The sequence below is a fragment of the Calypte anna genome, chromosome 4B (assembly GCF_003957555.1).
Source record: "Calypte anna isolate BGI_N300 chromosome 4B, bCalAnn1_v1.p, whole genome shotgun sequence".
In the NCBI taxonomy this organism is placed as follows: domain Eukaryota; kingdom Metazoa; phylum Chordata; class Aves; order Apodiformes; family Trochilidae; genus Calypte; species Calypte anna.
The window spans coordinates 15,682,502-15,697,584 of record NC_044249.1 but is presented as its reverse complement, the minus strand read 5'-3'; the positions used below and the strand labels follow the sequence as shown (position 1 = coordinate 15,697,584).

Here is a 15,083-nt window from a genome sequence, read left to right as displayed (position 1 = left end):
ACACAGCAGCAAAAACCTGTTCTTTAACTTTTACATTTAAATACTTGTATGTCCTATTTCTGCACATAATCATGTTCCCCTGAAAAAAATGACAGTGAAAAAGAGAGCAAAGATGTCTTTGGAGAGAGAAGGACTGAGGAATACTTCCCTTTGAATTACCTTTGCAAATGTGTACTCTGCACTGCTGCTGGAACACAAAGGAGATTTTGCTTTGGTATTTGTTTTAAACTTGTTACATACAAGAAACAAGTGGAGCTGCAACCGTCAGGAGACTGCATTTCAGTTTCTTTTAAATAAGTGTTGAATGCTCCAAGATCTGGTTATCAAGATGTGGGATGTGGCTTACTAGACGCTATAATCCCTTTGTCTCCATTAGGGTTTTTTAACATTATTAGATCCAGCTTTTTACATTGAAATCAATGCTTCTGGTTCAACGCTACTTTGTTCAGTCTTTAAAAATTAAATCGAAGATCAGCCTTGATACATACTTATTCTTTGTTACAATACATGGTACAACATTAGTAATGAAACAGAAGTCACAAAACCACTGGGTTTTATGTATCTGATACTGCAGGGTAAGTTACAAAACACAAAACCTTGGTGCTGTGACTGAAATCCCTCAAACTAACAAAGGCCAATATATCCAGAACAACAGACACCTGGGCATGGATTTTGTGTGGAAATCAGTTTTCTCTCAATGAATACACATTCTGGAAGATTCTGTTTTAAAAGAAGTAAAAATAGGGATGAATGTTTTTACCTTGATATGCATCTTAGCTCTTTTCAACAGACTTAGAGTGGTGTGTCTGGTGCTGTCTGGCCCAAGAGGCACAAGCTGTTTTAGCTGCTCCAAATACCGCCGGAGTTTAGCCCGCCTGAAATGATTAAAAATGAAGAGCATTGTAGTACAGTTGCACCCCAGCAGCACATCTTATATGCAAACACCATCTGTTTGCAGGATCTCTGTGCAGAACTCAATTCAACGGTGGCTTCCTTTCCCCTCCCTTTGGCAAAGTTTCAGACCAAAAGGTCACTGGAAACATGGTAATGCTGCTTAGCACATTCAGACAGTAGTTTCATACCTGTGTTTCACTGCACTTGTCTAGTTAGTCCCAGCTCCACCAAGGAGAAGCATGCCCAGAGCAGTGAGAACCCCAATTCATGGCTGGGTAAGGAACTAAAACTGGAACTTCAACCCAGTCATTCTTGCAGATGGAGATGGAGCTGTGGGAGGGAGCAGGGGGGCTGCAGACCCCGATTCCCCCATGAGCCTTGCTCCTGCTATGCATCACATAGGGGATGTGCATCACAAGGGAAGGGCATCTATGCATCTCTGCACAGCTCAGAGATGCTTCAAGCCACATTTCATCAACCTAAGAAGGTACTGATACCTGCTCTCCTTCCATCTACAGACCCACAGTCTCCCCAAGAAGGAAGTATGACTCCCCTCACTTTACAGCCAGCACAATCTTTACTACAAACACACAAAAGAAAATAGTTCCATCCATGCTGGGTCCTGCTTTCTCCATTGCTCCTCTGCAAGTATCACTACTGTTGCTCTCAATTCACTTTTCTGTACAAATGACATCAAAACCTCCAGTAAAAAGAGGATAAATAAAGTGGTATTTGGTCAGATATTTGGTTTCCAAACATTTTCTACTGGCTTTGAGAAAGAAGCTGGCCCCTGAAACGGTTGCTTCATCTATGCAAACCAAGGCAGTAGTTTCAAGGCAGAGGCAAACCAACAACAGTGTTTGTGTGTGCGTTTCTACAAACAAATCCACAAAGAAAAAACCCTCCCAGTCTTAATGCATGATTCTTGAACAAGAATCCAAAACCAAATAACCTCCCAGTGTTGCAAGGAAGTAAAAATACATGCAGAAGGGCTTACATGAGCCACATCTCCATTATCTTCTTTCTGCCAGTCTGCTACAGATTGAGGAAAGCCTTGACCTGGAGAATGCCAACATCTCCCACAAGGCAGTGGTAGTAAGTGAAGGGGGATCACAAATGTGAGAGGAATAATCAGCTTTTTCAAGCCTGCTCGATTCTGTATGAAGGAAACAAACTGTGCAGGAAGTTTAGCACTTCTGGTCAGGAACGAACTTTCTTTTGAACAATCAGTTCAGAACAAGAATTCAGCATCAGTGTTTGAAATGCAGCTGAAGAGTTTGTTATGCACCAACTGATGAATTACACATGTGTAATTGGAATTATTAGTGCAGTGTGAAAAGAACCTGAGAATTAATGGGGAAAAAACCAAAGCAAAATAAAATCTAATTAAAATACAGTACAGTAATGACTCCACTCACATATTGAGTTCTGGATGCTTATAAATCAGCAATGTATTAGGTATGAAACCAAACAGCATAGGTATAAGATTCTTAATTCTTTCTTCAAGCCACTTAGGAAAAGAATAAATATCGGTGAAAATGTGATTCTCAAGAGAAAACTGATGACAGATTTTTTGTTTAAGCGTAGGGTTTGTTATTAAATATAGGGCTTCAAATTTAACCATCTAAGTGCTTTTTATTTCACCAACTGCAACAAAGACTGGAGTAAGTATTCACAAAAGTAGCTCCATCAGACTGCACTGTGGCTGCTAACTTAAACTGGGACATTGACCTTTAAAAAAGTGAAATACCAGAATTAGGCACTACTGGTATTTATATAGAAAACCCTAATCAGGTAAGTTTTTATTTCTGTGTCTGCAACCTCCTAAAATTACCTGGCTGCTTTTGTGTTTTAATTTAACAAAACCAAAAAACCAAAACCCAAAAAAACCTTGCTTCAGAGAGCAAATTCAATTTATCTTTTTGTTTTTAAATGGCCTCTACATGCCCATGCAATCATCTGCGTCACTCAGCACAACTTGGATGCAGTTGTATTTAGACAGCTGACAAGAACGTGGGGACTGAAGATAAAGGAGGATGTGGCTAGGAGAGGACAGGAATAGTATCCAAGTAGTAAATAGAAAGTTAAATATATTGAAATGCAACAATCAATATATTTGCAGTAATGAAAAGTCTGATAAGGAATATACAAACCCGCTGAGCTGAAATCTACTTAATATTAATCCTGGAAACCATTAATGAAACCAGACTACATACTCAACCTATCTATCTGAATAAAGCCTGCTTACCACAGGGAAAAAAAATGAGGATTTAGTGCACTTCCTTACCATCAGCAGAGAAGTTAACAGAGACCTTACCAAGATCCAAAGGGCACAGCTCTGTGTCTCTTTATGCACTAATTCTTTTATGTTACTTGCCAACCAGGTAAAGCAGGACTTCACAGAAGTGCCATGAAGAATGTGGGACTGAAGGTTAAGAAGAGTATTTTAACTGAATAATTAAAAGAAATAAGAAGAGCTGAATATTAAAAGAAATGCTTTAAGGAATTCTCAGCACTAATAATTTCTAGCACTAAATTTAATAAACACACTACAAGACCTTCTCTAACTTCACTTTGTTTTTTCTTTAAAGGGACTTTTTCTTTCATTTAAGTACTCATCATCTGTGAATCCATTAAAGGTTTTAAAGCAGAGGCTGTGTGTGTATCTTTAGATAAATGCAGGCATGTTTACATGGCTTGTAACACAACAGTATAATCAACAGTATAGATCGTGAACATGCATTAAAAAAAAACAAAAAAATCAACCAAACCATCCCACAACAATTCCTATGGTACCAAAGTAAACTATCCCCATGTTTTCCTTTTTGCACATCTCAGAAAAAAACTGTAAGAATGTAAGAAAACATTTCAAGCATGTTATGTTAACAGATCACACCAGCAGGAACAGGGGACCCAAACTTCCCAGCAGATGAATTGTCACACACAGACTCTGCCAGCACTAATTTCTCTCTTTTTCTGCAGGGACCTGACAGCTTTCTGTGACCACCAGCGGAGGGAAGGGCACTCACAGAGGGAATCACAGCCAGAGCTGCTTTGTGTTTTGCAGCTCATGCTTTAAATTCCACCTCGAAAATAAGCAAAAAACCTCAGCCTGGTCTCAGAGCAACGGTGTAATAACCTCTGTGCATGAAATGTGGCTGAAGTTTGGTAATGAGGCTCTGGGCCACTGTCGAAACCCACTACACCTTCACTCACACAAAGCAGGGTGTCAGGCCAGGACACTGGTGCCTGCAGAAGTGGGCACATCTCTAAGCTCATGTGGCTGCACAGAAATATCCCCCTCGTCACTGCTACTTAATTTATCAGGGAAGGTAAGAGCTAAAAAAAGCCATACAAAATCTAAATGTCCCAACCTGTAGCTCTCTGTTTTGGGTACAGCCCCATGCATAGAGAGAGGCACGTGGGTAACCCTGCCTGATTTTACACACTTTCCTCTCTGCCAGAAGATAAAAGGGTTTCAGATGTTCAAGATTTCAGTGGTTCCCCATAAGTGAACTCACAACATGGTGCTATAAATCTCCACCACAGTTCTTTTAATGCTTAATAAAAATTAATTACTAACCCACAGACTTGCTCAGCGTTGCACAGCAGCAGCCAAGTCCAGAAGCAGTCAGGTGGTTCCTCACATTCACATAACATGTTGACAACTAAAATAATACCAGCTGAATTCCCTTGCACTGGTTTTAAATCCATGAAAGCTGTGATGGACAACTCTGGCAGGTATTTCAGAACCAGTAACAAAATGAACCCTAGTGCGTTGCAACTTGGAAGGACAAAGCAGCAACAGTGTTGCTAAAAATTCCCCCATAGAACAAAGACATCCACCACAAGTTCATTTAAGACCACTCACTGATTCTCATCCTCAAAGACTTCAGTTTGCTCCAGTGTTTGACTATGCAAAAGCAGGAGCTGACCAGAGAAAGGACAGTTCACCACTCCTCCAAAAAAGGCTGCCATGGAAAAAGTAAATCAAGATCTCTTATTCCAAAATTGTGTTAAATGAGTCTGTAATTGTCTGTAAGCTTTCCTGTACGTATGAAATCCCAGATGCAAATCCATTTTAGCACTCCAAGAAATGTAGTATTAAGATGCAGAGGAAAACAAACAAACAAAAAAAAGCTTTTTGTTTGCACTCTATAATTGTCATTCCAAGGAAACTACAATACCAAGGAATTCCTGCAACTACTTGATATGTGGTGGCAATAGAACAAAATATTCCTTGGTATGGCCAAATACTGTTCCAAGATGCAGTGACTGTGAATGGGGGGGGTTCAGGATGGACATTAGGGAGCTCATTTGTTACCAGTGCAGCTGTGCACAATCAGAACAGGCTGGCAAAAAGCCTGTAGAGGTGGCACCTTCTAAGATTTTTCAAAATGCACCTGGACAGGGCCATTGCCATTCAGAGGTCCTGACAATCAACGTTTCTACGAGCATTTAAATCAGAGATTGCTTGTAAACTTGTAGCATTCAAATCATAAGACCACTCCCACTCATTTAACAGCAAAGAAAACCCCACAACAAAACCAATTGCACAACTTAAACTTGTGCCAGTTTGATCAATACAGTGCTGGCTCATCTGGGGAGTGACCTGATCCAGTTGCAGTCCCCAGGGGTTGTCCAGGGCCTTTTTAGGTCCAGCACAGCAGAGAGAGATGGCCTGCAGCCCGTCAGACAGCAGGCAACTGTTTAGGCAGTATTTCCATGGGTTTTGACAGCAGCAAAATATTTCCTAAGCCATACCTGTATAAATCATAGACCTTACTTATGGGAGGGAACAGCACTACTGTTTAAGCCACTGATACGCACAAAGCCTGCTGGAAAGCCAAAGCCTTCCTTTGGCAAGTGCATGTCCAAAACAAGCTGCTTTGTCCTCAGTGTGGCATTCCTCACACAGGCCTCTGCCCACAGACACCCATGAAAGTGAAAGTGAAACCTGTGCTTGTCCATCCTGACCCCCTGGCTGGGCTGCCCATGCAGACACAGCTGCCAACAGCCCTCCCTGTGCTAAGGGCAGGAAGAATAAGTTAGGTATTTCCTTGAAGCTGCACCTGAAGATATCTACTGCTGTTCCTGCTGTTGAAATCATGCTGCTGACTGCCAGAAATCACTTGCAGAAACCCTCAAAAGGCCATGCTCATTTGTTTCTCAACAATTGTGGGCAAGAGGAAAAAACTTACTAGAAAGAAGTTAAATTTATGACAGTGGTCACTTTGCACATCCTCAAGGTCTCAGTCCACAGCCTCCCCAAGTTAGAAGAATGACTCTCATATGTACACAAGCTCTTGGCGACCCAAAGCTGGTTTTAAAAGGAAAGAAGCAACTCTATTACCCCATGGGATGTCCCAGAACAGCTCTGTCTGGTCCACACCCACTCACTCCCACTAGCAGATTGCCCAGTCCAGACTTGGAGTTGTCCTGGGCATGCTGGAAGGCATCTTAGAGCTGCAGCATTTCCAGCTGATGGGCAGCAAGGCTGGGAAAAGGACAAAAAGCCAATAAATGTCCATATTCTGAATTTACCTTCGTGCTGGCACCAGCAGAAGTTGGATGGGTTGGACAGGGTTTGATTCAATATCCACAGCCCAATGCACCTCTCACACCACAGTTAATCAGTAGCACATATGGGATGACAAAGCTTGCCTCACAAGGAGGCCCTGACTGAGCTTTCTGCAAATGCTTTCAATGCTAAAAATGCTTGCATGGTTGAGTATGTGCCTGTATTTCAGCTGCCCCAAATTTAGTCTACTAAACTACCTGTGTGTACAGGAGGTTGCCATACTCTCAAATCAACTGCTAAATACACTTGCCTGGTGATGTTCTGCAATGAAAAGGACACTATAGATCAAACATTCATATTACACTAAAAATGCAATCATTACAAAGCCCATGGGTGAGAACAGCAGATCTATTTGAAATAGATACAAAAATTTCATAATTTCTGTCCAATAAACATCTCAGTCTAAAACCCACACAGCCTCAGACCCAATCACAAAGCAAATTCAGTCCCACTCCATATAGTTTTTAATAAAAACAAACCCCCAGTTCCATGAATATTTGAAATTCTAGTGGAAGAGAAAAAATTGTCACAAGCTGGACAGAGTTACAGATTACTGGACAAAGCATTTCAGACTCCTTCCCCTTGATTCACATTTTTTTTCTACATTCAAACCTATCCTGGTCCTGGTGCTGTGCAATGAAGTTAATACACAAATGTTTAAATAGAGCAGATAGTAAATTTTTCATTGTTGCACAATGACTCTGTAATCTGGCTTAATACCATACACAGGATAAAGTCAGAGGAGAATCTCGGCACCAAAAGTTCACTTTGGGAGTCCAGTGTTCTCTAGGCACACTGCAGACTAAAATGGTCTGAGCTGAGCCCACATCTCTGGGTGTGAGACCCCTGTGGTGAACTAATGGTTGTGTTTTCTCCCTAAAGAAAGGTGATTTCTATCTCCCTACCAGACACGAAATTCAGTGTAAAATACAGAAGTGAGCTAAGTGCAATTATAAGATGCTCATGTTTTACAGGAAGACTCTTCACAGTTTTATTGAAGAAATGCAAATACCTTCATATCGGGAGCACTCAAGTTTTAGGTAGAACTAATCAGCAAAGACAGAAGCTCAGGATCCTTTTTGACATGCCAGGGTCAAGATGAACAGAGACAGTATCATTGTATCAAAGCTTTTAAGAGAAGCTGACCAGCAGTAAAAACCTCCCCACTGCAAATTCAGAATTCATCTGACCTCAAGGTAAAATCAGAGAGAGGAACTCTGCCAGCTTTATGACTCCAACATCAACCCCTTCTCACTAGAGCCTGACACAGCAAGCCAAGATCTCTTAAGGGCTTCAGCTCTTTGTATTTTGTGCAGTCACAGACTCTAGCAATGACACACTTCTGCTTCAATTGGCTTTAATGGTACTGAAAATTGTGTTCATATTGTTTTGTTTATTCCTGGATACCATGGCCATGCATATAATGGAGGTACACTCTACTTAGTAGAAGTTGGTATTAAAAGCAAAGTTGCCTCATTCCCCATTAATCTTATGCTTTTCCTAAAGTAACTGTCAGAAATAATAAATTTACAGCTCAGAGATACTTTTTATAAGCTATCAAAGATGAGCATGTATCAATTAGCACACATTTGTTTAGAAAGACATTTAGAGATTATATATATACTTCCATCTTGAGACATCATAGAAATGAAATCATATAAAAAATTGTTCTAAAGAAACCTAGTTGTTAATGGTCCAGATTTTAGCACATCTTCAGAAAAATATTACATACAGTAGATGGTAACTTTTCACTGAAGTATAAAATCCTGTCTTTTCCACTTTTATTTCAGGCAGACAAACTTTCAATACTTTCTGCCCTAAAAAGGATACTGCAAATACCATTTTTCTTCCAAAAGAGGCTCTAGCTCTTACCCAAGTTGCACGATCTATTTTAACTACACAACAAATTTGCTTTAGTGAAGAGGCAAGAAAACCTCTTAGTATTAAGGCACTGTACCATAGCAAGGCACCCAGCGTGCTGACTGCTATGTGTGAAATGCCTGCTCACAGCTGAGTGCCTCGGAGTCAAAACCAGAAAATTCAGCAGTGCCCTTGCAGCAAACCTCTTGGCTTTTTATTACCCAAGAAAAGATAAGTCAAACACTGGTGTTCTGCTACGAATGCAAGAGGTTTTTTTCCATATTAAGGACAAAATAAGGACAAAATCCTGAAGCTTTGTACTGCAGGTGAAGACATTTTTTGCCCATGTCTAACAACTCACAGAAGCTTCTGCAAGTATATTCAGCAGTGAAATCTAGGAAGGTACTGTGATAACTAAGAGTCAGAAGCTGCAAGTACCAGTTGCAGTGATTGTTAGTGAATTAAATGCAACAGTCCCAGGACCAGTGAAACCACCTGCTTTATTTACTTTGGCACTAGCTAGAATTTTCATCTCCTATATGCATTTGCAGTGTGCTGAATATTTTTGTGCCATCTGACTTGCTGAACTGAAGCCAGTCAGCCAGCTTTAGCAGCCAGGCAGGCAGTGGTCCCAGGGTACTTCAGAGATGCCAAAACACAGGACCTCAACTGCAGATGGATGCAAGGGCTGCAGTGAATCTCAGCATCAGTATCAAAGAGTCAGTGCTGCTCTGAACTTTGTCATCTGCAAGCTTTCATAAGAATACTGTTCAGAAATGCCTGATGCTGCCCCTAACACTAAGCCTGTCAGAAGAATACCTCACCTGCCTGTTATACAGGCAGGTTATACAGCTTACCCTGTCAATGCTTTGGGCATTTTATCACTCTGATATATATTTAAGTCTTCTATTTCACTATATGTAAATGCACACTGCAGCAATCACAGTGCATTCTATTTACTTTCACTTTGTGCCACTTCAGCTCACTTGCTGAGCCAACTCCACAGCTTCACTTTGCTTTTTTACCTTCCAAAAGTTGTGGCTTGTTCATGTTTTAGACATATGCATGAAACTGGAACTTATTCCTACACCTGTCAGCAAACATAAATTAGGGGAAGTATTTGCAGGCCACAAATGAATTTTTGGACAGCTAAGCTTCTTGGCAGCAGTGTGCAGAAAGCTAGCTGAGATTCAAGCTGGAGGCAGGTGAATACTCTCTGGTCTGCAAGAAGGAAGCTGCTGAGTCCCATGAGGGGATGCCTGGCAGATACTGCTGTCCATGTTGCTTCTGCCCCTCTCCTTCCTTTCCTCATCCCCCCAGTAGCTCCATGCTGAATGCAATGACAGCTGCCAATCCTAAATTACAAGCACTGAGCTACAACAACCTTTCCTCATCTCTCAAAATGCCTACAAGCCCAGTTTTATGCTCCTTACATTCTAGTTCCCACCCGAGCTGTCATGGCCTGAGTACTGCCATAAACCAGGGGCAGCAGCTAAGGTGGGCAAACAGCAACTCCCAGGGCTTGTTTTGGGCTGGAATGACCTTGTAAATCAACCTGAACAACACCAGCATGAGAGACCTGACTGGAACCTCAGGATCTGGTGGCCAGCCAGACCACCCACATGCTGTCACTTCAGGAGTGTATCTGACAGCAGAAGCAGATGATGAGGGTCTCAGAGCCATGTTTGACTGTGGCCAGCAAAAGGAATAAAATCCCCATGGCACAGCTGGTGCCTGCTGCCACACTGCTCCTTGACCTTCTCCCACTCAAGTTCTCCTCCTGCCATGGAAACTGAGCAGAAGCTGTCAGAGAGGCATCCCCCACACTTGTGCCACCCCACCACATATTCATCCACCTGCCAAAACTGCCTGCAAGATGACAAAACCAAAATACAGGGGTTGGTTTCCAACCAGTCCCTCTCCTCCGTGGGCTCATGGCAGGCACTCAGAGGAGCACATGTGCAAGGCAATGGAGAGACAAGACCAGGTCAGTAAGGAGCAGGTGGGACAGCAGCAGCTCTGACTGGGTGGGTTGGAGAACTGTAGCCTCAGGCTCCACAGTATTCATGTCGGACCACCAATCTCCTCTCCTTGTTTTTTCCAGGCTTTTCTTTGCAGACAGACTTGTCCTCACAGTTTTCCCTAAGCTTCAGCCATCCAACTGCCTCAAGCTGCTCTTATTGGAAAAGCAGCCATGAAAGGTTTAACAGCCCTTCATTTTATTGAATCTTGGAGATAAATAACAGCAACACACACAAAAACCTAGGATGTGCTTTACGGGAAATGTCAATAGGAATTTATAAGCTATACAGGGATTCCCAAAGGCATCACAAGCAGCTGGATACAATTTGTCCTTCCTGGATGGTCACTATCTCAAATTTACTTCTATTGGACTTCCCATTCTTTCACCACAGGCAGTAAAATCTCTGACCTTGCAAGAAAGTTAAGGCAACAGAAATCAAACATTATGGAAACAGCTGAAACCCCCTGCAGTGAGCTTTTGCCCTTCTATGGATTTATTTTCCTCTGGAAAAAAAAAAAAAAAAAAGAAAAAGGAGATTCCAATTTATATTTTAGCATTGCAGCCTTCAAGCTGGGCTCATCTATAAAGAACAGTTTTCTATAATTTTAAAGTCAATATCAGACAAATTTGAACAATTATTAGACCTACAGAAAAGAAATTTCTGCTTCAGGCATCTTCTGTTTTTAGCCCTGCTATCTATTCATTACCTTTTAACATAAACCTCAAACGCTTTTAGGCAGTAGCAGTAGAGGTATCACCTAGTACCACAAGCTCAGCATCACATGGTATGGACCTAACCCAGGCAGATGAACAACACAGCCTTGTAGGGAGATAGACTAGAAATGGAACCAGCTTTGTATGCACTTGAAAATAGAGTCAAAAAAAAAAAAAAAAAAAAAAAAAAAAAAGCAGCCATGCTTTCAATAAGCATTTAATACTTCTTTCATCCAGCCTTCCACCCATTTGTTTTGCACATTAAAATGCACACATTGCAACTTAGTAGTCCTCCTAAATTAGACCTTTCTAACCGCTCTGTCTTACTGTCCCTCAAGTTTCTTAGATTACACTGCTGGGAAATTTCAGATTTTAAGTTTTCCTGTTACCTTGGAATAGTGACAGACCCAATTAGATAAGGGAAGTGCCATTGCAAGATCATGCCATTCCAGTATCAAGCAGTTTTAGTTGTCACTTGAAGTTACACAGAGGTACAGACACACAGATGCTCCCCCTGGAAACCCCAGGAGGGGATCAGGACTCACCAGCATGGACACCAGTGTGGTACTGGTGTGGTCCTTGCTGCTGGTGGAACACCCAGAGCAAATCAGCACAGCAAAGCAAACCCACAACACTGCTCTGCAGTTCTGCAAGAGGTGTCTTTTCAGCTGCCACCTTTCATGGTACTCTTGTAAGTAATTTATTGAGGACTGCTGAGCACAGGACAAGGAGAACTGCATTCATTTATACATGGAAAAGCTGGCTAATAAAAATGGGTTTGCACCAGGCTTATACACAGAGGGCAACAGGATGATAACCATGATTTTCCTCAAATTAACCATTCACCAAAAGGTGGCTAAGGAGGAGGCAATCAGTCTCCTTCACAAATGGCTCCAGGGACCATACATGTCCCTCTCCCATGGTGTTTAAGGCAGAAGGTGCAGCTCTGAGCACACGTTTATCGACTGACAACACCCCAGAGCAAGTCACGGCTTACAGCTGAGCTCAGGGCTCGAAACCAGCTTTAATTATCAGACTGTTTCCCCACATCAAAATGCTAAGCAAGAAAGAACATTGTGTCTCAGGGCATTTGCCAACAGGAAGGATCTGAAAAAAAAAAAAATAATAAAGGGGTGGGGGTGACTACAACACTTAGAGAAGCCCAGAAAAGTTGGGCTGAAATACAGCACCAAGCGAAGAGTGCACGGTACAAGAATGTTTCTGCCTAATTTTAAGCCTCCCTATAGACTTAGTTATTTTATACATATGTCAAATGAGGGGAGAAATGTGCTAAAGATTTCTTTTTTTTTTACACAACTGTATGATGCCAAATTAAAGCAAAGGCAAGTCAAGTTGAATTATTTTAGCTAAATTAGAAACATGCACAGCCATCACATACAGAGCATGAGGCCTTGGGATGGCAGACAGCTGGAATTAAGCAGCCTTTTCCTGCATCAAGTTAAATAAAGACTATGAGGTTTTAATATCTGCAATACTGGATACCTGTGACTGTGGTTTTATTGTCTATAATACCACTCTAAATGCAACTGCATCTCTGTTTCAGCACCTAAGCAATCACTTTCTCATTCACAGAGGTAGGAAGCTTTAAGCTCTGAGTAGGGAATTAAGTATCAGCAAAGGAAGTTCAGTCTTATTTCCATTTTTGCTTTTGCTAATACTTCCTCAGCCACCTGTACCTACCCAAAGCTTAGTGGCCATCTTAGAGGGAGTAGCTAATGGTGGCAGCTTGAGCATGCACAAATTAAGTTAATTTGATTCTGGGGGAAAGGTGTTGCTGTCTTTTACTGCTGTAGATATTTCAGATGTCCTCCAAGGAGGCAGCAGAGGATGGGATGACAGCAAGGTGCCTGTTCCAGCCAACCAAAAGCTGGTTCAGACCCCAGGGGAGAATACCAAAGGAAATAAGAAATCATTCTGAAGTAATTAAGAACACATATCCTCAAATGTTTTGCTCTACATCTCAAGCTCCATCACTGAAACATTGTTATTAGAGGTGATCAGAAAAGATAGTGTGAAGTGTATATATAAACAAATTTTGGATCAGGATTACATGCACTGACTCCAATTAAAGATGGTCTCTTCCAAGGCTACAATTGGTACTCTTACTTTCCTATGAATTAAAAGCTAAGAAACACATAATGTTCCCCTTCCAAACAGGGACAAAATCTGGCATCATGGGACAGTGGAGAGTTACAGACATCTGACAGTCCCACCTCAAAGTTTAGATTTAGCTTGCCAACGCACAGATAGTTCCTTGTTTATAATTTGATTTCCATCTTATTTCCCTTTCCATTGAGCAGTACAAAGCTGGCTGTCTCTGTGCCAGATAGGGTGCAGTTGAGCAGAACCTGAAAATGATCCATTTGGGGATGGAACAGTTTTGCAAAACTTCCCCCCTTCTATTTCTGCTTCTTCTTCTTTCTTCCCCACAAAACTAATCCCACATTTCTGAAGCAGTGTCCCAGAATTATCCATCCATGAAAGGAAGCACCAAGCTTGGACCTACCTGCCCTGTACATAAAGTCAGGCAGTGAGAAGCAAGACACCTGACAGTCTGTTCCAAATACCTGTTAGTGTCTAAACCCAGTACCTGCATCTAACCAAACACACACAACAACCTCTCAGATTTCCCTAGCAGAAGTATTCACTCCACCCATGCTGCTCCTATCAGCAGTCAACACAACAGCACTTACTGATCACTTTCTTGGGGGAATTACAGGGTTTGCTACCTTTATGTTTTGTAAATACCAGCTACTGAGGTATGTAAGACACACAGTGTCTGTGCAGCATATTTATAAACACTGCTGGTACTCCCAGCTTCAGCAGGAGCTGCTGAGTTTTGGCAACAATTACATGCCAGGCAAGCCTCTTAATTAGCACATTTTTGTTTAGTTAACTAAATTGAAACATCAATTTAGCTATCAAAATTTTCAATTTCTATTGTCAATATACAGTTCAATTACCAAAAGTTATCAATTTAGTTTACTAAAAACAGATAAATTTGTTAGACATTAATCCCTCGGTGGCAGCTGGGAGGAGAGGATTCTCAAGGAGTTCTCCAGCTTTCTACAGATGTTTTACTACATTCAGATATGGTCTTTGGCTGTTCCCCAAATCTTCTGCTGTCTTGCTTCAAGGTAGAGCCTAATACAGGTTTTCTTAATGTAGGGCATGAGTTATTAGTTTTCAAGGCAGCAGCATTGCAACAGATGACATCATGTACATACATCCAAGGACACACCTCTTCTGTTATCAGCTACACCAATCTCCATGTGTTACACAATTAGTTACATGGATTTGTGTAGGAAAAAGCCTGCAGAGCAGTAAGCAGCACAGGTAAGCAGCCCATGCAAAGCAGCCCTGAAAACAGAGGTAAAAATGCCAATCCAGCATGGAGGCAAGGAGAGGAGGGGACAGGACAGAGCAACCTTCTCCAGCTATGTTGCTCCTTTTGTGTCTCCTCCAACCAGGGACATTGGGACATCAAGATTTTTTGTTCACAACATAACTGGGAGAAAATAATCCTGCAGACCTGGTGTGAATCCTAAGTTCAGAGTCAACCTTGCCTTAAACAGGCAGAGCTGCACTTCTGCCTTTCAGGTGCTTTTGCCACCTCTTCAAAACATGGTAGGTGCAACCTCTGAATACCCCATTTTTGTCTGTGGGTTTCCACATACTTGACTGGTTGGGATTAAGCCAAGGATTCCCATCACATTACATAAGACTCCTGTCTTCTTAAGGCACGTTAGCCGCCTAAATATTTTTAGGAAAAAGAAATTTAAAAATCATCAAGCTCCAGCTTAGTTGCACAAGCTTAAAAGTTTTTTGTAATACTTAATTCAACAAATCCCTTCCTCTATTTTCAGGGAATCAGCACCTAGATGCTGTCTGTACAACCCTGAAAGTACCTGGAACTCTGGCCCTTCTGCATTTTCTACAAGACCAGACCACTCTTTCCATCCAGGAGGATAAGAATTGGCCAGATCAATT

The 15,083-nt window shown here is 41.6% G+C and overlaps 1 protein-coding gene across 4 annotated transcripts in view; it reads right to left on the bottom strand.

Annotated features, from left to right (window-relative positions):
- Window positions 1-15,083, bottom strand: part of MXD4 (MAX dimerization protein 4) — a 36,175-nt gene that overhangs the window by 6,281 nt on the left and 14,811 nt on the right. For all 4 annotated transcript variants that reach the window (XM_030450542.1, XM_030450543.1, XM_030450544.1 and 1 more), the window contains one exon: window positions 761-875. In XM_030450542.1, coding sequence (XP_030306402.1) covers window positions 761-875 — 115 coding nt within the window. The remainder of the gene's footprint in view (window positions 1-760; window positions 876-15,083) is intronic.